Source organism: Mesoplodon mirus (assembly GCF_964341445.2).
Source record: "Mesoplodon mirus genome assembly, chromosome: 3".
Lineage (NCBI taxonomy): Eukaryota > Metazoa > Chordata > Mammalia > Artiodactyla > Ziphiidae > Mesoplodon > Mesoplodon mirus.
The window spans coordinates 142301671-142326364 of NC_138978.1; the positions used below are offsets into that span (position 1 = coordinate 142301671).

Genomic DNA, 24694 nt, shown 5'->3' on the forward strand with positions numbered 1-24694 from the left:
CACACAACCACAGTAGTCTTTGAAGTCTTCCCAGCTCTCTTGTATGACAAGATGTAAAAGGAACATCTTGTTCGTTTCTTGTGCTGGATTTGAAATCAGCTGTTTCTCCAAGGAGACATTATCCACTGTGTTTATTCAAACTTGTGTTCCTTCTAGTTTAACCTTCTCTCGAGACATGATTTTTTTTAAACAAATTACTTACTGAATTCTTTCACCTTTTCAAATCTTGCTATTCTCCAATCACTTCATTTCTGAATTTTTCTAATTTCTTTTATGTTTTTCTTAAAACCAGTTTCTATTCCTTTTAAAATTTCTTTTACTTTTTCCACAGTATCAGGCAATAAATTTCATTTGTTCTGTGGACGTGTCTTTCTGTCACGTTTTCAGGACTTGCTGGAACACCCTTCTTTTTTCTTTTTTTTCTCACTGATTTTCTACAGGATGTGAATGGAATACTCTTCTGTCACTCATTTTTAAATGAAATAAGTTTCCACTTTAGGAGGGAAACATAGATCAGAATATAATTTCTAGCTTCAGAACTCCAGGGCTCACTATCTTCTATTATTTTCACAAAATAATTTTTAAAAATGACCTTAAAATTTCTAAAATCTTCCTCCTCGGCCCTCCTATGCCCATTTACCCAGGCCTCCTCTTTCCTGTCCTTGTTGAGTATGGGGATTTGTTCTGGAATGGTGCTTTGGTTTGATAGGTGTCAAGGTTTCACAGACCCCAGAACACTTGGCATCCTCAGAACATTTCAAAGTTCTTGCACTCAGCTGCAAAGTGGAGCCTGCAACATTCACTCCCGGTTTCTGCCACTGTTCTCAGTGAGTTTTTCAATCTCACTGAGTTCGTGAACCATAGTAACCTTTGGCTCTCCTGAAAGAGAGAGAGAGTCCTTCCCTCGTCTTCCTCCCACACACCTTGGGATACACATATGTAGGTCTTTTTCCTGTTGTTGATTTGTTCCTACCTGGCTGTATGTTGCAGTTCATGTGGACACCTTGTTGTAGATGTTGTCTGTGGGTTTTTGAACTTGCTATCCTAGATGCTTTTCTTTCTTCTTTGTGGGGGTGGGGGGTTGTGTATTTAGGGGAGGGGTGGCATATTCAGGGATAAAAATCTTCTCTGTAGCCACCATCATTTCCCCAGAATCCTCTGCCATTAATATTTAAAACAAAATCATAGGAATCATTATCCGGATCCATAGGATAATCATTACATTGTATCTGTCTTTTTTCCAGGCTTCAAGCTGCCTGTGGCTCCCCACGTTAGTATACTGACATGCCTGGGCAATGCCTAATTTGACGGGCTCTTTCTGTACTACCTTCCTCCTAATCATGACAGTCTTGTACGCTATACATAGTCTTCTTTACTGATAGGGAATTTAGAAAATACAGGAAGCCATGGGTTTAATAGCTGAAAGTGGAATTAATGTATTATTTTTCTCAGGTAAAATATCATAAGACTCCTTAGGCCAAAGTTGTAAAATGAAATCGCAAATTTCCTGGAATCATTTTGCAAACGTGAATGCCCACATAAAGTACACTAGGACTTGAATCCAAGGAATAACACATTCTTAGAGCCTCCAAATGTATAAACTTAGTACAATTCTGCATTACTTCTTAAGGCAACTGAAGAAAATAATTTTGTGATCAAATAAATATTGATTTTATTAACATAGTTATTTTAAAAGTTTATAAAACTTTAAAAAATGTTAAGGCTCTATCAGCCTCATCAGTTGTTATTTCTTTTCTAGAACCTTGGATAAAGGAACAGTCGTTTGAGGGGAAACATGGTATAAAGTGGGAAGATAATCTAACAGTGAAGATAGTTATATCTCTTCCTGTGTGATGAACTACTCCTAAGCTTGGTGGTTTAAAACAGCAGGCACTTTATCTCCTCACAATTTGTGAATCAGCAGAATGGGCTGAGATCTCCTGGGTGGATCTATCTTGCTTTCACCTGAGGTGACTACTGAGGCTGCCATCATCTGGTTGCTGGACTGGGGCTGGTTGCATTCACATGTCTGGCCATTGGTGCTGGCTGTGGCCTGTGCCTAGTCTCCACTAGATTAGCCAGGCTTCCTAACATGTCAGGTTTCCATGAGGACAAGCCCTAAAGCACGAGTACTCTCCAAGCTTCAGCTCTTGATATGCCACTGGGCCAAAGCAAGTCACGTGACCAAGCCCAAGTCAAGGTGGAACAAAACTACACAGGGTGAGAAAACGGCGGGGAGGGGCATTTGCACTGGGGGTCAGTAGTCTAATAAACTGCTGCAATAACTATATAAAGAAAAGCCCCCCGGAGGACAACTGGTAAAAAATAAATGTGTGCGGGGTGGGGTGGGGTTTGGCATGGGGGGGCAAAGGCAGTAAACAGGAGCTACCAAAATCTGAAGATTCTGGAATTTTTGGAAAATCCACTGGGATTAAAGGAGTTACACAACCATGTTCTGACACCAGAAGAAAGGTCCCAGTTGAGCATCAGGGAAGTCTAGCGCTCTTCCTCCATCGCATCAATTTTCACGTTTCTTTGACTCAGCATATTTGTAGAATGAATCATGACTTTCTATAAACTTTTAATTCAGTTTTTCAAAGAAATAGTGACCTCGCTTCCATCTGCTGTGCCACAAAAATGCCGTAGAAAAAAATTCCTTCTGTTAAATCGCACACTAGGTGAAATTGTATGTGTAACCTAGTACCAAAGAGGTATTAAGAATCGCCGCAGCCGAGCCAGCCCTCTGCATCACACACCCTATAGCAGCCAGTGGGTGAGCCGGGAGTCGAGGAGGTCACCATGGGAAGGAGGGGCACGGGCAGCGTGGCAGCCTCCTTCCGTCTCCGTGGAGCCACCTCCGGCCTCTGGTACAGGGAGTCGTCCACAGCAGCCGGCGGTGGCCAGCCTTTCAGCGCTGTGTTCTAGGTCAATAGCTTCCAAGACTCCAGTTGGATTCATTGGAGTAGGCAACGTGGGGAATCCAATGGCAAAAGAGCTCATGAAACATGGCTAGCCACTCACTGTTGTTGATGTGTTCCCTGATTCATGCAAAGAGCTTCTAGATGCAGGTGAACCCGGTAGTGTCTTCCGCAGCGGATGTAGCCGAAAAAGGTGACAGAATTATTACAATGCATCAACGCGCTAGAAGCTTATTCTGGAGCAAATGGAATTCAAAAAAAAGTGAAGAAAGACTCACTATTAATAGATTTCAGTACTGTTGATCCTATGGTTTTCAGAGAATTGGCCAAAGAAGTTGAGAAAATGGGAGCGGTTTTCACGGATGCCCCTGTTTCTGGTGGTGTGGGAACGGCTCGATCTGGCAACCTCACATTTAGGATGGGAGGGGTTGAGCTGCTGTGGTGCATGGGCTCCCATGTGGTGCATCGTGGAGCTGTTGGGACTGGCCAGGCTTTGAAGATCTGCAAACACTTGCTGTTAGCTATTAGTAGGATTGGAACTGCTGAAGCTATGAATCTGGGACTCAGGTTAGGGCTTGACCCAAAACTCTTGGCTAAAATCCTAAATACGAGCTCAGGACAATGTTGGTCAAGTGACACTTATAATCCTGTACCTGGGGTGATGGATGGAGTTCCCTCGGCTAATTACTATCAGGGCGGATTTGGAGCAACACTCATGGCTAAGGATCTGGGATTAGCATGAGGCTCTGCTACCAGCACGAAGAACCCAGTCCTTCTGGGCAGTCAAGCCCATCAGATCTGCAGGGATGTTGTGCGTGAAGGGCTACTCAAAAAGACTTCTCATCCGTGGTCCAGTTTCTGCAAGAGGAGGAGACATTCTGAGTTGGCCCTCTGGCTGTGAACACTGAAACATTGAAACCAAACTGTGTCTTGGAGCCCCTTATGGCTCACTCCACAGGAAAATGGTCTTAATCAAAGGTCAACTGTCTGCTTTTGAGTGTCTAGGTCAGGGGTCCCCAACCCCTTGGCCTTGGACGGGTACCAGTCCGCAGCCTGTTAGGAACTGGGCTGCACAGCAGGAGGTGAGTCGCAAGCAAGCCAGCTAAGCTTCATCTGCTGCTCCCTATGGCTCACATTACCGCCTGAACCTCACACACCCCGCCACACCTCCCTGGAAAAATTTGCTTCCAGGAAACTGGTCCCTGGTTCCAAAAAGGTTAGGGACCTCTGGTCTAGGTCACAATAGATCCTGGGATTTTTCACTCATTTTAAACTGCTTACTCTTTTTTTATCTATTTAGCAAACATATCATCTGCAAATTTTTTTTTCTGCAAGCCACTGATGGTAACTGCTAGCTAGCTAGCTGATTGGCCTTTTCCAAAAGTTTGATTCCTGAGCATCTTCAGCTAAAACGCTGCCTACTTCACTCACGATATTGTTTACTCCACTTTACAAATAAAACTAAAATTGTTTTCAACAGGATAAAATCTATCCTCGAGGAAAGAAAAGAAATTGGTGTGAGAAAAGGTATTAGAGAAAGGGGAAGTATAGTGAATTACTACCTGTGTCTCTCAGAAAATTTGTCCTGTTAACCCAGTGGTGATATTCTTGCATTGAGATTACTGGTTTATTTTCTAGGAGTTGTTAAAGCAAGAGAACTCCTTGCTGCATGTTATGTAATTTGGACTCTGTTACATTATCTTGGTGTGCCCCTCTTGTAACAACTTCCCATACTCAGCAAACTTGTTTTTTTTTTCATATTTTTGCTTCCTTGTCTATTTTTACTGCATATTTTTTGACTTCAAAAGAATGACATCTTTAGAACTGTTTCAGAGCCAACAATGATATGTGCTTTAGATAATTATTACACTATGCTAAATATAACCATACTCTTTTGAATTCAAATAAATTTCTATGCTGATAAAAAAAGAGAGGCACATTTCATCAATGTTTAAATACTATCCTTCCTCCTCTAAAACTTAAAATAGGATTCAGTCTGATTCCTAAAGGGTTATTTTCTTCAACAACAAGAGCTGACTTAGGCCATTTCTTGGCAGTGGAATCTGAGCATAGGGGTCCCTGTCTGACTGCCCTTTGATTCTCACTCACAGTATCCTGGGTGAGTGTAATGGATGGGCATGCCCTTATGACTTAGCCCACTGCTACTGCTCCTGATGAGGGTTAACGGTGTGGGCCACTTTAAATCTTGCCCAGCAAAGTGCTGACATCTGGGGTTTCCTATCAAGTTTACCAGATATTCCACAGTAATTTCATAATTTACACAACATAAAAACACTGATCTTGAGCTTAGGAAAGCATTTCATTTAAACAGATACAGAACACTACTCTACAAAATGGTTTAAAATTTGTGAGCAATTGCATTAAATAAACTCTAATATAAATTAATCTAATACAAGTAAACTAATAGTTACAAAGCTACTCGTCGCTTCAGAAGCGGTGGCTATGGATAACTTCAAAGTTGTTTCCTCAATTCATTAAGAGGAGAAACTATTTTCTGTCAACTTCTTGGGGAAGCTTATTCCTTAGTTTGATGCTGATTCACGTTATGAATATATAGGAACCATTACTGGTTCTTCCTTTCCATATTCAGTGCACCATTATACTTCTATCCTCTTAAGATCTGGATATCTGTTACTGCTACTGTTGGCTGTAGCCTGGGAGGAGGAAAGCTATCAAGAAAAAAGGTCAACAAGTGTTAAAGATTTTTAGCATACCACTGAGACTTTTTATCAACCATAATCATAAGAAATAATAATTAAAATTACGTATAGCCTGGTCAGTGAGACCTTGAGTAAATTGTGGAAGCATCCATGTTTCATACAGTTTCAGGGGATGGATATTTCCTGTTATTAACTCTATATCCTCTTCAACTGGAACAGAGAGACCTTTCTCTGTTGAAGCAGTTTTGTCTTTTTCCTGGGCATTTTCAGTTTTCTCTTATGAGAGACTTGTAAAGCTTACATATACAAACTTACACATACACGTATAAAGCAGAGAAGGGATAGAGCAGTCTTGAGAGGACACGGTTTTGTAGCAGGCACACAAGACAGAGGTAATACTCCCTGATTGCATTTGCCTCCGTATCCCCATCTCCCTTGTGGAAAGCATCAGCATTCTGACTGGTCTCTGCACCCCACTAACTGGACGGAACACTGCATTGGCATTCTTAGGGAGCACTGATGGTCGCTCCGGAAACTGTGGTTAGAGCTTGTGCAGCCAAAGTGCACAGGAAAGAAACAAATATACTTCATATAACATGCTTACTGTGTTTTGCTTAATTAGCACTTATTCCCTGTAAAAGGCTGACTTCTGCTTTGACAGGGAGTAATCGAACTCTGTATTCACCCAAACCATAAAATTAAAGTTAACATACCTCAGCTTTTCATCCTACTGGAAGAAATGTATGAAATCTAAAGTTATTTTTTAATTGCTGCTGTTTAGAATGCCTGAAGCCCATTCGCTGAACTTGTTAAAGAGCAGTGTTAATGAGGGTATTTTTCGTTTCTTTCTTTTCCGACCACAGCATGAATTCTCAGCCCAAAGTGTGCCCTGTTTCCCACAATAGAGACAGGGGAAAAAGTGCGAGTCTCTCACCACAAAGCATGAGACAACTACAAATACTTCTCTCCCAGAGTTAACATTGATGAGAGTCTTTGTGGAAAAGAACTTCCTCTTTTTGCGGGAGTACAGTAGAAATGCAAGTTGTATTCTCCACAGTTTCACTACTGGAAAAATAATTTCATAGTCCATATATATATATATATATATTTTTTTTTTTTTTTTTTTTTTTTTTTTTTTTTTGCCGTACGCGGGCCTCTCACTGCTGTGGCCTCTCCCGTTGTGGAGCACAGGCTCCGCACGCGCAGGCTCAGCGGCCATGGCTCATGGGCCCAGCTGCTCCGCGGCATGTGGGATCTTCCCGGACCGGGGCACGAGCCCGTGTCCCCTGCATCAGGCGTACTCTCAACCACTGCGCCACCAGGGAAGCCCCATAGTCCATATTTTTTATTGGTCTTCTTAAAAACATATACAGTGTTTACAATAAGGAGTAAAAGAGAAGATTTTCAATGCGATATTTCAAGGAGCATTTTGTAAAGGCAGGATCCAGCCCCAACTTTGGAAAATTAACACACACCTATGAGATCGAAGAGTCACCTGCAAAAAATTTTATTATGTTTTTCTTTCATACTAGTTTCCTAAAGGTGCATTGTTACTTCTTGGTAATGTAATAGTCAGAAATGACTATATGGTGGCCATTTGAGGAAAAAGTAGCTCTTACATAAGTGTCTAGTGACCTTATCTCTTTTGATACAATACCTCTTGGTTTCAGAGGCTTGCACAGATTTCCTCTAAATGAATAAACTTAGTAAGATTTTTCTAACTATCAATCTAAAAGTAGATTTAGAAATCTACTTCTGAAGCAGTTTTGTTAAGTAATTATTGGTCAGTTCTCTTTCTGATTGGTACTTCTTTCTGCAAAACAAATCCCTGTACTTAGAACAATTAATACCACCATCCCTGGCTCCTTGATTATTACACAGTGATGTTTCTTGAGAAAAAAGCTTACCCTTTTTGGGGAGAAACTTCAGTCCATGAAGTAAAACTTCATTAAAACTAGATCTGCGTCTAATGCCAGTGTGATGCAGATCAGTATCCCCTTTCTTTCAACTTTCCAGGATGTGTGAAGAGAATGGTATGGTTTGGTTTAGGAGGGGTTGTAGCTTAAGAGGATTGCATTATGTTTCTGTGTCACTTTGGGGGGTTTTATTTCAATATTATATCCTGTTCTGTAAAAACACCCTAGTCATTCTCTTACTTATTATTAAATAATTAAACGCTGCCCTTTGTTTACTTTCCCCTTCTGATCAGAAGACTCCTCTCCACTCTAGGCCTTGATCTGAGTTCCAATTCATCAGCTTGTAGTAGCTACACTTCTGATTTCTGAAGTCAGACAGATACGGGTCCCATTTCTGTCTTCATCAGTTATAATTTAGCCTCTGATATATGCATACCAGAGCTGGGAGTGACAAACATTTTGCTTCTCCTTATTTTCCCAGGGTTCTGTGCATTTTAATAGAGGATCACAATATTTGAAGTAGAGCTGGGATGGGGTGGAAAGAAAGAGCAGGAAAACATGCTTTTAGGAAGGTCTGAAATACAAATCACATGGAGGTAACTGCTTGAGGGAAAACCACCCCTACCTGAGTATTGTCAATAAAGTAGCACAGGGAGGCAAAAGAATCAATTGTTCACTAAAAACATTCTTCTTTAGAAGAATAAAATTCACAAGAAAGCCTCACTGCAAATAAAATATATTTGTTTTCCTAAAGGAAGATATTTGAAAAGTCGTAGTAAATACCTCCTTTGACCTTCTGTGTCCCTAGTGTTCTATCTCCACTAAGTTTTATGAACACTACATAGAGGAGGAGCCTGAGTCTCAAAGACCATAAGTAAGAGATGGATTCCAGAGCCTTTGCAAGGTCCATTATGCCCCATGACTTCTCATTGCTTGTGCTGTTCATCCAGATAGGTGCTTAGGATACCAGAATGAATACATCTCTTTCGAGAGGTTTTTAAAAGACATTAGATAATAAACAAGTACAACACCTAACAAATAGAACAGAATGCTTTATTTAAAGCAGAAACAGAATAAATGCTCACCTAGTATCGTTTAAATCCCCTTTAAATAATTTTTTGAATCAACATGTTTATATTTGAGGGTATTTTCTTATTTTTTCCTAGTTCCCTTTACTTGCACCTCCTTTCTTTTTCTCTTTTCCCAACTGAAATGTTTATGGTTTCAAAAGTAATTACTTCTTGAAGAAAGTTTTCGTGTATACTAAGTGCTACCTAATGGAAGCCATAAGCATAGAGTCTGCTAGCATTTAGAGTGGTATAATACATAGCCAGGTTGAATCAAGTGGGAGAGAAGGTTAATCATTCTTTAAAACTGGCAGTGTTGCCGGAGGTGGCTTAATATGCTTTTTGAATCTCTTATGTGCTGTAAGTCTCCTTGATCACAATCACTACGTTAATGGTTGAGGTTTTGAATTAGAGGTGTCTCCTGGGCTCAGCTGGGCCAAGTCCCTTCATCTCTCTGGCCATATTAGGTGATAGTTTTCTCATTTCAATACATGATCTATGTTAGAGGGAGTGTTGACTATACCAGACTTTTAACGTGGGCACCCAGAAAGTGGAAGAATCTCTCTACTGTTGATGAATCATAACTCTTTTCATTGTGAATATAGTCCTTCCCTTAGGTAAGGCAGGAACACCATGAAAAATAGAAAGTTCTCGGGTGTCTGTGGAAGCTGGAGTGCTCTCGACCTGTCATCTCACTGGCAGAGCAGGCTTCGTCCAGACACTAGAGAACAAAATGTGAAATTGGCACCAGCCAGCCTCTCCATTGCACAGGATATCCCTATTTAAATTTGACAATCGGGATATTTTACAATTTGAAATTCTTGTCATCTGGTTTTCTTTAGTTTTTTCTTTGGGTTGAAAAGACTGAGAAGCTTGTTAAAAAATCTGGAATTCTGATGGTGAGGCTTAACCAGATCTATTGAGTCATCAATCAGCAAACATTGACCAACGCTTACCATTCCCCCAGTTATATACTAAGGACCCAGACACGTCTCAGATAGTGGCCTTGCTCATTCACTGTATTTACAGTACTTTTTTCTAAATGTAACCAGAGCTCAGGTAAGACAAGACATTGATTTGAGTCTGAAGTAAACAAAGCTGACTGGTCTGATGCCTTCAGTTTCCAGAATTCTTTTGTTTCAGGTAGTAATTTTCCCAGACCAATAGAACAAAGTCCTATCGTCTATTTATTTAATATTTTATCACAATAGTCCTTGCCCCTTTGACCTCTAGTGAGGAAACTTGCATAAGAAACTGAAATATGCTTAGGTTCTATGGGTAAGTGCAGATAATGATATGAATGAAATTGAAAATGAAAGCGAAAGGTAGAAAAGCCAGTTCTGAATAGATGAAGTAAGACAGAGGTATTTGAAAAATCAAGTAGAAAAGATAACAATAAGGAATGGAGAGCTTCTGGAAGTTTTCCAATAGGTGAGGGGTTGGTACATTTTTTTTTTCTTTAATAACATGTCTGGCAGTTGTATGCCAGAGAAAGTTATAAGGGGGTTGACTATATGCATGAAGTCCAGTGAGAACACTGTTTCTGTAGGCCACTGACCGTGTTCTGAGTGTACATTCTATAGTACTAGAAATTAAGTTAGGAAACAAAGGGTAATCTGATGTCACTTTAAATGAAATTTCACAAATGATTAGAGCTAAAAGGTGTCTTTCTTCACTCAGCCAACACGTTGAGCACGTACTATGGGGCAAGCACTGTGCTTATGCGCAAGAGATAAAAGAAAAAATAAAGGCCAGAGGAACTCAAAAGAGAGTGTGAGAGATGCATAAACAACTCATTACAATCAAATAGGGAGAGGCTATTAAATAAATAGATCATAAAAATGTAACTTTGTAAAACAGAACTTGGAGTCACTAACCCTGCTAGGGGATATTAAAGAGAATGCCAACAATGAGGGGGTTTGGAATTAGGTTTTGAATGTCAGTAGGAATGTTCCACGTGGAGAGAAGGTCAGGGGCATACCAGGCAGAAGGATCATCCTGGACTTGAGAACCAACACAGTATATTTAAGTGATTGTAAATGAGATTCTTTTTGACTAGAGCGTAGGGTATAAGTTGCCAAATGGTAGAAAATAGAGTATAAAAGTTAGGCTGGAATAAAAGTATAAAGTGTCATAATTTTTATGATGAAACATAGGTGTTTTCCTACAAAATGGGTTACTTATAAATATTTTAAAAATAGAGACCCCGAGAGAGGAGCGCCCGTGGAGCAGCCCCTGGACCGAAGCCTCGGGAGCCCGGGGACGGTGAGCGAGTCCAGATGGGGTAGGTGTTGCGTCTGCAGGCCTGCAGGCGGTTGTGGAGCCTGCGGCCCTTGGAGAGCGGGGCTTGGGGTAGCCCGCCCCAGGGCCCGCAGTAGAGCCACCGGGAGGGTTTGACCGCTTCCCAGAGGTGGAGGGGCCAGGCTGGAGGACAGGGCCAGCTGCTCCGGATGGGGCTCCCCTGGGACTTGTGAGCTCCGGGTGTCCTGGGGGAGCAGGGTCCACAGGCTCGGCCAGGACGTGCCGCATCCTCCCCTCCGTCCAACCCCGATCCTCCACCTCCTCCTCGTCCTCCCCCTCCTGTCGCCGTCTCGGCATCTCGCGCGTGTGTCTCAAGGCGCGTCAGCACCTTGGTTGTCTACTGTAAGCGTCCGCCGCCCCCCTGGGTTGTGCCCTGTGGAGTCGCACAGTGTAATCGGTGCAGGATGAGTCTGCAGGGCTTCTGTCCTGCTGCCTCGGGTGAGGAAGGAAGCGATGGGGCCTGAGAAGGGAGATGACTTGTCCTAGATCCTCACCGGGTGTGCACGTGGGGTCGCTCACAGGACTCCAAACTCCTAGGGCAGGCGTTCTGTCCACTTAAAGTCAATTTTAATAAAAGGTGTTTTTGAGTGTCGCACTTATGTTTGTAAGGTGTGTACAAATAATTGCAAGACTGAAACGCACCTGAGTGTGTCCCTTTATTCTGGGTATCCTTTGGATGTTCTGATTTAAGTTGTTAACAGACTTGGAAGAGATCAACTATAAGCGTTTTTTAATTTCATATTTAATGACAGAGGTTTATTTTAATAGGATTCAACGTACACTTGCTACCGAAAAAAAAGGTACCCCCTCGGGTACCACAGTCACGTGGGAGTTACAGACCTGAGGGTGGTTGCTCCCTCCTTATTCTCACAGGCCCTTCTGAAGGTGAAAGGACGGGTCTCCCACAGGTGTCTCTTGTGGAGTGTGGGGCGGGTGCTCGTGCACCCCGAGCCGCTTCAGTCGTAGCTTCACTGCCTGCGTTTTCCTTCTCCAGGTCCGCCTCCGCTGTCACAGTCCTGCACGTTGTTCCAAGAGCAGCGGAAAATGAATCAGCCTCTGGTGAGTTTTGCTGTTTTCGTATTTATCCGCTGCTGTTCCGTTGTGATAACACCTTGGGAGGCGAATAGTTCAAAATTTAAAATGGGAAAGTAGGAGTAGGTAAAAGATGTAGTTAGACAAAGCGTAGAGGAGCAGGTCAGTACCAAGTGTTTCTGGCAAGTTCTACGTGTAGATCCCACGATCCTCTTAGAGCCACGGTACCAGCCTCGTGTTCTTGACATTTGTGGCAAAACACCATCCCTTGCTCGACTTACATTGTCCTGCTGAAGCACTTTTGTTCTCGGGCGTTAAAAGGTTTCCTTGAGGATCCCGCTGTAGGCTGCGAGCCTTCCTGAGCAACAGCCCCTAACGTGTTGACATTGGTGCCTTCCTTGTGCTTCCTGTGAGCCGAGAGCGTGCTGTCCAGGGAGCACTCGGTGCATATAACTTGTCTGTTCAGTAGAACACCGTTGTCACATAGGTACATTGTTTTCAGTGCTCAGTCGAGGGGTGCAATGAGGATCATCTGGAAGAACAGCCTTGTCACCCTTCCAGTAAATTTCCCTCTTTGTCTCTTACAATCTCAGAGGGTCACGTTACACACCATGCAGTGAGGTCTCTGTCAAAGATTCCTTGTTTCCCAGCTGAATTGTATCGTGCAGCCTGCGGTCTTGGTTCTGCCCCTCTCCGGAACCTGATCCGGTTGAGGTGACCTGGCATCTAGCATACAGACAAGTGGAGATTTGCCAGTCGTCACCTCAGACCACTGTCGCCTTCCCATCGCAGAGTCTGCTATGTTGGTTCCTGTGACAGATCTCTCTTTGCTGTCTTCCTGACTGATTCTTTCTTCCGCCCTCTTTGTGTGTTGCCTTTTCACCCTTGGTTCATGACTCTTCAATCCGTCTGATCTCACCCTCTGGTGCTTTTCACCTCCAACTCTGTCAGTTCTCGCACCTGGACCAGATAGATGCCTCTGTCCAGCCACTTGCCCGCATCTCTATGGAGTTTGTCCAAGGGGCACCTCGGATTTCTAGATGCAGTAGATCCAGAAATGATTATTTACAGCTCCCCTGCCCCTTGCCTTGTCCGGTTGTCCCTGGCGGCTCATCGTTGCATCATCTAGCCTGTCACCTTCCCAGAAAAATGAGTTCATTCTAAAGTCCTTCTCCATCCTCTGTTACCACGTTGTAGTATGAGGCTTGTTAATGTCGTATTCTAAATGGTTTTTATTCGTTCTCCTTCATCCCATACTTGCTACCATTGAAACAGCTTATCTGTTCATTTCTGTAGTTACAGAAACTTTTCTTCTGTGCCACTACCTCTTTCCTCCAGCAGCTCAAGTGTATTCTCCACGCCGAGTATTTCTCCTAAAATATTAATCACAGCATTTTGTCTGCATGTGGGAAGCACCTTAGAGGTTCCCTGGGTGACTGGACAAACGAGGTTGCCGTTCTGTGGAGCCATTAACCATCGAGCCCAGCACTGGGGGGAGGTCGTACCTCACTGATGATGCATTTGGATGGATCTGTGGGGTAAAATCCTGATCAGAGGGGCTTAGGAGAGAGGAGTGGGAGAACTGGGTTTGTTCTGTTCCCAACTTTTTCAAGACATTTTGCTGTGACGGGGAAAAGAGAAACGGGACAGTAGCTGGGGTAGGAGCTGAGGTCCGGGGAGGATGTTGTGTTGTGTTGTGTTGTGTTGTGATGGGAGAAATAACAGTAGGAATGATCCAGTAGATGCGTGTGGGGGAGGGGAGAGCTGCTGCCCGGGGTCCTGGAGTGGGGAGGGGATGGCAGAGCTGGGTTGCAGGTGGGGAAGCCCTCCGATGGCTTCTCTGTTCTCAGGGAAGCAGCTCCTCAGCTGAGGGTGAGGGTGAGGTTGGGGGTTTGAGAATAGGCCGTTGGAAGAACTCTTCAGTCTGGAAGACACGATGTGGGATGGAATCTGAGTAGCTCATGTAACATGTGTATAGATTATTCACTAAATCTTGAGTTAGCTATTAAGATTGAGAAGAAGCAGCATTAGGGAATAATAAGCAAGCTGTCCTCCACATCCTAAGACACAGTACCAACTGAGACTATAAATCTGCAGGTCCAGATTCATTCACAGATGGTAAGCTGATGGGAAGCTGTTAGTCAGAGTTAGGGATGTAGGGAGCAAATCCCCAACTTCAGATGCTTTAGAGGGTAACGACCTGCCTCTCTCATGCAGGGGGAGATGGAATTCTCAGCTCAATGCCTCAGGACTCCGGTCCATTATCATGGCTGTTGTAATCTGTTTCTGAAGTGGTCTTTTCTACAGCATTTAAAAAAGTGACTGCATTATCCTGAACATTTTTATCAAGTAACAAATCAGCTGATATAAATGCATAAAGTTGGCTGAAAGCAGGCCAGGATTTCAAAGCCCCTTCGGCATGTCTAGGTTGGGCACTCATGGTGGAGCCTAAGAGTTTATTTAGATGGGGAATCTTAAAAAGCTGAAACTAAAAGTGACCATAAAATCATCAAACTTTAAAGTTTGAAAAAGGCTCATTCTTTTTCAAATGTAAAAAAGCATTAACTGAGTCATTAAATGAGCTTTTAAAAAAGCCTCCTGTCAAGAGTGACAGATATAGAACTTTAAACCCATGCCTCTGGGGCCAATGCTCTTTCTATCATAAAATGTTTCTCCCTAACATTTGATGAATCAAAACACACACACACACACACACACACACACGCACGCACGCACGCACATAATGTTAAGACCCAGGGTTCACTCTTCAACTTGCTTTCAACCATATGGAAACTTTATGGATTGAGTCTTTCAGATATTATTTCAGAGCAGATAAGCCAAACGCTATTTCTCTCACCTGGCTCCAAGCACTGTTCAGTCTTCTCCAACTGGGTATAATTATTCACTAGGGATCTCACCTATTGTTCAACACTCAAACTTGTGATGGCCATGCTGTGGACTCCATTGTCTTGAGAGGAAAGGTTACACACCAAAACATTTGGGTGGGTGAAAGGAACACAGGAGAGAGACTAGAGGAAAGGTATCAGTGACTATGTAGTGAGTTGTTGCTTTTCTACCTTGATTATGCCTGAATGGCTATTTTTATTAACATGAGCTTGCGCTACATGCTTGATGAATGACACATGCAGACTCCCTTAACTTAGAACATAATTGTGGCACATGTATCTCCAGCTACAAATATAGATGCCAAAGAGCCTAAGGAGCTCTGAGAGTCATATACCTTCATTTATTTTTTTGAGTTTTTCTTTTTTTGTGAGAATTGAATAGAAATAAAAGCTAAAAAATATCCCTTATTCACCTGGCAATTTCTTTTCATCTTCCTTTTCTCAGGTAACATCTCCTCTAGGAATCCTCCCATACCCAGGAAAAGATAGTTTCTCCTGCTCTTTACAGTCAAAACCCCCTGGGCAACCTTTTCTCATACCTTTTATAGTAGAGTGTTGAATTGTGGATTTACTTGTCTGAATCTTCTTTAACCTGTGAGAAAATTGAGTGCAGGGGCTGAATCTTCCAACAGTGTATCTTCCAGTGCCAAGCACAAAAGTGTCAACTAACATGTAGCTTTAAAAAAAAAGTATCTTGTACATATTGTAAGTGTTCAATACGTTTGTACATCAAATACATGAAATAATCAAGGCTAAGAAATATGATAGGAAAAAAATTAATGATAAGGAGGATTTATAAATGAGTAGAAAGGGGATTTTAGGGAAGAAATCATGATTTAAGATTATTAGTATTTTTTAACCTGGTATATGTTGCTGATTGCCACAGAAGAAAAGGCAGTTCAATACTTTGAAAATGTGTGAAGTCTGTATTCATTAGTTCATCAGCTAAAATAAGGTGGTATGCCCGTAGCTGCTAATCTTTCAAATTTTTTCATAAATGTCAACTTGTTGAAAATATTTTTGAAGCTAATTTTTCTTAACCTTTTAAATTCTCTTGGAATTAAACATGGTGATTTACCACTAAGACCTTCAAGATGTATTAATTTATTTAGGCCACCATAATAAATTTGAGAGAGAGTCTTTGTACGGAGATGCATTTTAAAAAACACAGTTAATCACCCAAAAGTAATTTATAAAGGAATTCAAATTTTAACCATTACTCATAAAAAAAAGTTGAAAGGAATTAAATTCATAAAAAGTTGAACATTCTTAAATCTTCATCCCCCTACTCAGTTTTCTTGTACTTCAGTGCTGCAGAATTTCTGATGCAGAAATCCTCAATTATATCCAGCACTTTTTGGCTTTTCCCTTTTCTTTACAAACCCTCCATTATTTTCTTTTTCTTTTTTATTAATATCTTTATTGGAGTATAATTGCTTTACAATGGTGTGTTAGTTTCTGCTGTATAACAAAGGGAATCAGCTATATGTATACATGTAACCCCATATCCCCTCCCTCTTGTGTCTCCCTCCCACCCTCCCTATTCCACCCCTTGAGGTGGTCACAAAGCACTGAGCTGATCTCCCTGTGCTATGCGGCTGCTTCCCACTAGCTCTCTATTATTTTCTATTTGGTAGTGTATATATGTCCATGCTACTCTCTCACATCGTCCCAGCCTAACCTTCCCCTTCCTTGTGTCCTCAAGTCCATTCTCTATGTCTGTGTGTTTATTCCTGTCCTGCTCCTAGGTTCATCAGAACCTTTCTTTTTTTTTTTAGATTCCGTGTATATGTGTTAGCATACAGTATTTGTTTTTCTCTTTCTGACTTACTTCACTCTGTATGACAGACTCTAGGTCCATCCACCTCACTACAAATAACTCAATTTCGTTTCTTTTTATGGCTGAGTAATATTCCATTGTATATATGTGCCACATCTTCTTTATCCATTCATCTGTTGATGGACACTTAGGTTGCTTCCATGTCCTGGCTATTGTAAATACAGCTGCAATGAACATTGTGGTCCATGACTCTTTTTGAATTATGGTTTTCTCAGTGTATATGCCCAGTAGTGGGATTGCTGGGTCGTATGGTAGTTATATTTTTTAGTTTTTTAAGGAACCTCCATACTGTTCTCCATAGTGGCTGTACCAATTTACAGTCCCACCAACAGTGTAGGATGGTTTCCTTTTCTCCACACCCTCTCCAGCATTTACTGTCTGTAGATTTTTTGATGATGGCCATTCTCACTGGCATGAGGTGATACCTCATTGTAGTTTTGATTTGCATTTCTCTAATGATTAGTGATGCTGAGGATCCTTTCATGTGTTTGTTGGCAATCTGTATGTCTTCTTTGGAGAAATGTCTATTTAGGTCTTCTGCCCATTTTTGGATTGGGTTGTTTGTTTTTTTGATATTGAGCTGCGTGAGCTGCTTGCAAATTTTGGAGATTAATCCTTTGTCAGTTGCTTCATTTGCAAATATTTTCTCCCATTCTGAGGTTTGTCTTTTCGTCTTGTTTATGGTTTCCATTGCTGTGCAAAAGCCCCATAGCAGTACTGTGATTGTCACTGAAGCAAACTTGGGTCCACTTATCCACGTGCAGTAAACCCAATCTACTGACACTGGGTTGTGGTGAAAGAAAATGCCGTGTTTTATCGTAAGGAACCATACAAAGAGTCCGGGACAGCTAGTACTCAAAAAGCCTCATTTTCCTGATGGGTTTCAGCAAAGTGTTTTCAAAGGCAAGGTGAGGGAGGGGAGTCCCAGGGTATGTGATTAGCTTGTGCACAGTTCTCTGTTTGGTTGATGGTGAGGTTACATGACAGTGTCACAGGGGTTAAGGTCATCAATTCTTTGGCTCCAGTGGGCCTGGGGGCTATGTGCTCATGGTCATTAAGTAGTTAACTTTCCATTTGGTGGGGATTTTAGCATCTGTAAAGCAGGAAATGTGCATCAAATACTGTTACCTATGTACTTCAGAGAGGAGCTAAAGTAGAGGATATGGGGGAGGGGTCTATCCTAGGAAGGCCCCATAGGGTCCTCCTCTGTTACATGAGCCCTGATGTTCTTTCCAAAATCCTCTTAAAGTTGAAGACAGACAGATTTGGTTTCCATTTTTTTTGCTACCAAAAGCATCCTAACTTATACACTTGTCATAAAAATACTCTGCTAATTTGGTACCTGCTCAGAGGTCTTGCTCAGGGCTGTACACAACTCCAGCATGTGTCATTCGCATTGACATTATTATGAATGGTACCCCCTGGAGTTGTGCAGTCCCCAACTTTCATAGTTGTAAAAGACTGTGCTGCTTTGTATCTGCTCATCTTTCCAGCTCCCCTTCAGTTGAGTCAGTTCCAACTACTTTTGCTCTCCAGAGGAGCCATGGTATTACTTGGGCTTTTTGTGATCACTTTGTTCCCAATGCCAAATACAGATTCTTCACAGTTTGTTCATCTGACAAAGTCGTGTTTATTCTTTGATGCTCTTCTCAGATATCACCTTTACTATAAAACTTTTCTTGTCACATCATTTTCCTGCCATAGGCCCTAGGCACTCATAGTAAATGACTTTATCAAATGTAAACATAGCACTTTGTGTACATTTCTATCAATGCATCTCATGATGGTTTTATGTCAGTCTTCTGTACTGACCTATGTGCTTTTTGAGCAAACAGATTTTTCTAATTGTGGCCTAGTAGAGGAAACCCTAGCACACAGCAGATGCTTAAAGGACTCTCTTTGTGGACTGTTTAATGTATTCATTAACACTCATAATTCACTGAATGAACCAAATCATTTAATATTTACAGTTTTCCACAGCAAGATCTTTTTCGACCCACCGCCTAGAGTAATGAAAATAAAAACAAAAATACATAAATGGGACCTAATGAAACTTAAAAGCTTTTGCACAGCAAAGGAAACCATAAACAAAATGAAAAGAAAACCCTCAGAATGGGAGAAGATATTTGCAAACAAAGCAACTGACAAGGGATTAATCTCCAAAATATACAAACAGCTCATTCAGCTCAATATCAAAAAGACAAACAACCCAATCAAAAAGTGGGTGGAAGACCTAAGTAGACATTTCTCCAAAGAAGACATACAGGTGGCCAACAAACACATGAAAAGATGCTCAACATCACTAATCATTAGAGAAATGAAAATCAAAATGACAGTGAGGTATCACCTCCTACCAGTGAGAATGGCCATCATCAAAAAATCTACAGACAATAAATGCTGGAGAGGGTGTGGAGAAAAGGGAACCCTCCTGCACTGTTGGTGGAACTGTAAATTGGTACAGCCACTATGGAGAACAGTATGGAGGTTCCTTAAAAAACTAAAGATAGAGCTACCATATGACCCAGCAATCCCACTCCTAGGCATATATCCAGAGAAAACCATAATTCGAAAGGATGAATGTACCCCAATGTTCACTGCAGCACTATTTATAGTAGCCAGCACGTGGAAGGAACCTAAATGTCCATCAACAGAAGAATGCATAAAGAAGATGTGGTACATATATACAATGGAATATTACTCAGCCATAAAAAGGAATGAAATAGTGCCATTTGCAGAGATGTGGTTGGAGCTAGAGATTGTCATACAGAGTGAAGTAAGTCAGACAGAGAAAAACAAATATTGTATAGTACCATTTATGTGTGGAATCTAGAAAAATGGTAGAGATGAACTTACTTGCAAAGCAGAAATAGAGTCACAGATGTAGAGAACAACCTTACGGTTACCAAGGGGGGAAGGGGTGGGTGGGATGAATTGGGAGATTGGGACTGACATATATAACTACTATGTATAAAATAGATAACTAATGAGAACCTACTGTATATCACAGGGAACTCTACTCAGTGCTCTGTGGTGACCTACATGGGAAGGAAATCTAAAAAAGAGGAGATATATGTATATGTATGACTGATTCACTTTGCTGTACAGCAAGAAACTAACACAACATTGTAAAAGAACTATACTCCAATAAAAATTAATTTAAAATTTTCGAGTTTTCAGTCCCCCATTATCCCATATATCCAGATGCAGCAATATTTACTTCTTCTATCAGTTGCCAATGTCAACTGGAAAAAACCAAACAATACCAGCATAGTAAGGAGAAACTTTACTCAAAAGGGTAAGTGCGAGGAGGGGTCTATTGCAGTTGGGGGAGGAGAAATATTGCATTAGGGAGAATGCTGTGACCCTAAGATCTTCAAGCCTCTCAGTGGTTAATCAGAAGGGGTTTTTCTCCTCTTGAGAGGAAGTAACAAGGGTATTAAGGGTAGGGTGTGGGAAAATGGGATAAAAGAGTAGCTTGAGTGGATGGTAGATCAGAGAATATTTTACCCTGAGGTCAGCCTGTTCTTAGGAGAGATTATATGTTGACTCAGTCTGACAGTGAGTCAGAGTTCTGGAGCCTGGAGGAAAGAGTGAAACTTTACAGTTTGATTAATAAGCAGTTTGTTCCAATTGATTAGTAGGAATAAACACTTCAGATAATTTATGAGACCAAAAAAATGGCAATTTGGAATATCTTTGTCTGGCATTGCCATAGGTAAACAAGAGGAGGCATCTGTGGAAGGGTGGTTCTTAGGAATAAGCTGTTTTCCACAACACAAAGGGCAGAGAGATATCTTAACTTTTGCTGTTTTCCAGGATTCGAGGGCTCAGGTAAAATTCAACGTTGTCACTAATAATAGTTTTCAGTATCGAAGGACACAATTAGATTATATAAAACTTTATTTTCTTTTCCAGTGGTCATCACACAGCCAAGCAAATGTATCCACTTGTTAAATTTAATTACCTTTTATCTTAGAGAGTTCCCCCAAATTAAATAGGTCAGAAATTTTTATAAAGAATCAAATATTGCTTTCCTGTCTGAAAAGTGTGGACTGAGTATCAGAGACTTATCAGATTCCTTTCAAGCTAAACTCACCTTCATTCACTTGATAAGACTGTAGAGGGCACAATTGGACTGAAACAAAGCTTGAGTGAAAGAGTGTGAGAACTTTATTACACCTAGCTAATACCCAAATGTGTGCTGTCAGTGATTCATATCTGCCTTTCAGAGCAAAGGTTTTTTTAAAAATCTTTTTAAAAGAGGGTTTTCTTATTTGTCACTTTACTTTCTTTTTAATTAATCCTAACAACATTTCATGTGAGAAAATGTGTTTGAAGAGATGGACTTATAAATGAGTCCAGCATTATTGTTATATTCCCTGTATTAAAATGTTACTGTAAGCTAAGGCAAGGAAGTCAAAGATCGTAGATTAAGAGAAAACTGCTGGGGCAATGAGCAAGCATTATTAAAAACAAGTGACAGGTTTGTATTACTCTATTGGAAGTAGCATATAGTAGTGGAAAGACTAAGGAATTAGTTGGGCTATCCGTAAGCTATTTGAAGCACAGCTTTTTCAAAGCTAAGTAAAGTTTTCTCTAATCATCAGCTAATTTGTGGTTTCAAAATCCTGTAGTGTTCTTGATGCAGTTACCACCAACATGAAGCATGCCCTTCTTCCTAATGGTCTACTCCTCCCCTTCCTTGTACTGTATGTGCAAAACAAATGACATATATGAACTCTTTATGTTCTCTTTTCACCCTGCTTTCATTCCACATTGCACCAAGATTTTATTTTCCACATCAGTAATAGCTTTATATTTCCAAATTCAGAGGTTTTTCTTCTGTCTCATTTCCTTTAAAATCTCAATTGCTTTTGATTTTTTGCTCCTCACAGATGACTCTTATCTTTTTGCTGTAATTGTGTTGACTATGTAGTAGCTGTTACTCTTTTTACATATTTAGCAAATCAGTTTGTTACTTTGAGTGCTTCTTTTTGATTTTTCCCATTCCATTATTTTGGGAATTCACCATACTTCTGTATTTTGTGTGCTGGTTCTCCACTATCAGACTATTTATTCAATTTTATGTTTCCAGCAAAAACCTGCCATTGGATTGGCTATTACCTCAGTGGGAAATGGCTATGGTATCCATGTAATGTACTCTCACTAAAGCCCCAACTTTGTATTGCTAATTGCCTTCTAAATATTCATAAATGAATGTCTTGCTATTCCTTGAAAGATAGCTATTCAAAATCATTTTTCTCTCCAAACCTAGTCCCCCTTTCCGATTTTCTCATTCTTCTATCTCTGCCATAGCCTTTAGATACAAAAAAATTTGAATGATTTTTCAACTAACACTCTGTAGGCTCCTTGCTATCCTCCTAGGCCAGATCTTTGGGCCAAGGTAACTAGTCTCTGGATCCATTAGAAAGTCCAAGGGGGCAGAATTTTCTTTATGCTTTGTTCATTAATGTAGCCTAATCACAAAGGATGATAACTAGCTCAATTAATATTCATTAATAAATGAATGAGCCCAAATACCCAAAGTTAGGTTCTCCTATTATTTATTTTACATTAATTACCAGATGAATATTTTTTAATACCACTTTTGTATTGCTGCTTTTCTGATCAGAAACTTCATTCAGTCTATTTTGTCTCTTTTTTTCTGACTTTTGAGATTGTCCATTTTTCTATTCTAAGGAGGTCCTAAGAAAGTGAATTAATGTTGTGGGTAAGAGTGAACGTACTGGAGTTAAACAGCCTGAGTTTGATTATTGTTCTTTCATTTACTAACTGGGACAGATATTTAATTTTTCTGTGCCTTGATTTCTACGTCTGTAAAATTGAGATAATGATCACTGGATTGATGTTAGGATGAAATAAGTTAGTGCCTCTTGAGCACTCAAACAGTGCCTGGTATTTAATGAATGCTCAATATGCATTATTATTATTATTATTATTATTAACCTCTACGTTTGAAAAGCGTCTGTACAGTCAGTGACATCCAGATGTTTAATAGAACATATCCCATCTTTCAAACAAAATTTTACATGTAATCCCAATAAATTTATGAAATACAAAATAAGTGTGGCTTTGATTATTTGTACCCTCCGCTCTTTCATAAACTCATAAATGTCCTTGACAAAATCCCCAAACTCCAAGAACTACAATTTAAAAACCACTGGTCTCAGTAACTTTTTTTCTTTTTTAAAAATATTTATTTATTTGGCTGCACTGGGTCTTAGTTGCGGCATGCAGACTTCTTAGTTGTGGCACGCAGAATCTTAGTTGCAGCATGCATGCGGGATCTAGTTCCCTGACCAGGGATCAAACCCGGGCCCCCTGCATTGGGAGCACAGGGTCTTACCCACTGGACCACCAGAGAAATCCCTGGTCTCAGTAACTTTTGATGTAAGTATTTACTGATTGACTGAGTCATGTTGAAAACCACTAGATTGTAGAAAGAGCAGGCATTTTAATAATACATCTATTATATTGCCTGTCTCAAGTGAGGGTATTGTAAGACAAGGAAGTTACATTTGAAAATATTATCTAACACAGACAATTTATATCTATTTTAGTAAATTAATTTAGATCAAAGGAATAAACTTTTTTTATAATAAATGAGGGGTAAGTTTGAATTACAAATCATACTTAAGGAATCAAAAAGTGTTGTGTTATTATAATTGTCATATATAGAATAAATTATTTGCCCTTTGAGCATTTGGAGATGACTTAAAACATTATTTGTTTCTGAACTAAACCTACAAGATGTAAAAAGCACTTTCTTAATGATAATATTGATATTAACAATACTTATCCTTTTACTTTCAACTCTGTAAGCTTAGTAAAACTTCAGCCTTTATTGATATCCCCATATCTAAAAGATATTTATCTCTACTGCTTAACTTGAAATTTTTGAGGAAAAAATTAATTGATGTTATTAAAAGAAAGGTGTCATCTAAAATTATACTGTCTTATTCTTAGAAAGAATTTCCTGAGTGATCCAATGAACATCTGACTAAGAGTCATGTACTCTTAAAGGGGTTGAGAACAGGTTCATGAGATATTTTAGTCCCTTCATTTTACAAATGAGAAAAATATGAGCCTGCTTAGCTAAGCAGTTTACCAAAGATAAATGATTGCATATTAAATATTAAGAAGTATTAAAATCTCTGTTCTCAATCCAGTACTCTTTCCACCATTTGGAAAATTAATCATACAGTCTCAAACATCAAAATATTTTTTCCTGTATCCAAAAGAGAACAGAATGCAATGTTTTAGAATCCAGATGTCATATCAACTTAAAAAGCAACATAAAAAACAATTGTAAAGTAAAACTTTGGATTAAGCAGATGATGACTGCTTGATTGGTAGTGGCTTATACTGGAATATAAAGTAAATCAATAAGCAGAAATACTGCAGTCATCTGTTTTTCTGAATGTCAGTCAACAGAGCTGTTCTAAGAAGGATTGAGAAATAGCAAAAGGCTGGTCTTTCTCCAATCTGTGGTTGTCTTTATTGAACTCATTTTCTTTTTTCCTTGCTTGCCCTTTTAGGTGCCTCTTATCTCTGTTCTCTCCTTCTCCTACCAAACCTTCTTCTAGGAAACTTATATCAAACTTGTACTGAAATGTAAATGGCTTACAAGCCTTAAGGTGCTGCCTCTCCCAGGGAAGTGTGAGGAGTGAGATTTAAGAGGGGCAAAGAAAGGTAAAGTTATAGAATGTATATCTAAATATGAAATTTTAAGCATCAATGAGGAAGAGAGTAGCAGTTTTAAATTGTAGGAGGACACACTTCCCAGTGATTTTAAAACCATTGTTAATCTCCCCAAAGAAATAAAAACCAACCAAACAAACAAATATGCAACAAATACAACAGCCAAACGCAAAAATAAAAAACCCCAAATTAATGGGACTTGACTATGTTGAAACTGAGATTAATATGTGGAGTATTGATTTCTCTAATAAGTTGAGTCCCTCAGTCCATGAACATGGTATATCCCTTTATTTAGGTAGTCTTTAATTTTT

General features: G+C 40.2%; 1 protein-coding gene and 1 pseudogene across 7 annotated transcripts in view; both read left to right on the top strand.

The window, feature by feature from the left end:
* Positions 1 to 24694, top strand: part of LOC309801410 (uncharacterized protein) — a 102253-nt gene that overhangs the window by 27551 nt on the left and 50008 nt on the right. For all 6 annotated transcript variants that reach the window (XR_014293577.1, XR_014293578.1, XR_014293579.1 and 3 more), the window contains exons 2-3: positions 10784 to 10866; positions 11878 to 11942. Coding sequence is in view for 3 of the 6 variants with exons in the window: in XM_082616247.1 (XP_082472373.1) it covers positions 10784 to 10866; positions 11878 to 11942 (148 nt within the window). In the remaining 3 variants the exon portion in view is untranslated. The remainder of the gene's footprint in view (positions 1 to 10783; positions 10867 to 11877; positions 11943 to 24694) is intronic.
* Positions 2913 to 3800, top strand: LOC309801404 (3-hydroxyisobutyrate dehydrogenase, mitochondrial-like; annotated as a pseudogene). Its single transcript has 2 exons — positions 2913 to 3111; positions 3206 to 3800. The product of its transcript is annotated as a 3-hydroxyisobutyrate dehydrogenase, mitochondrial-like (transcript).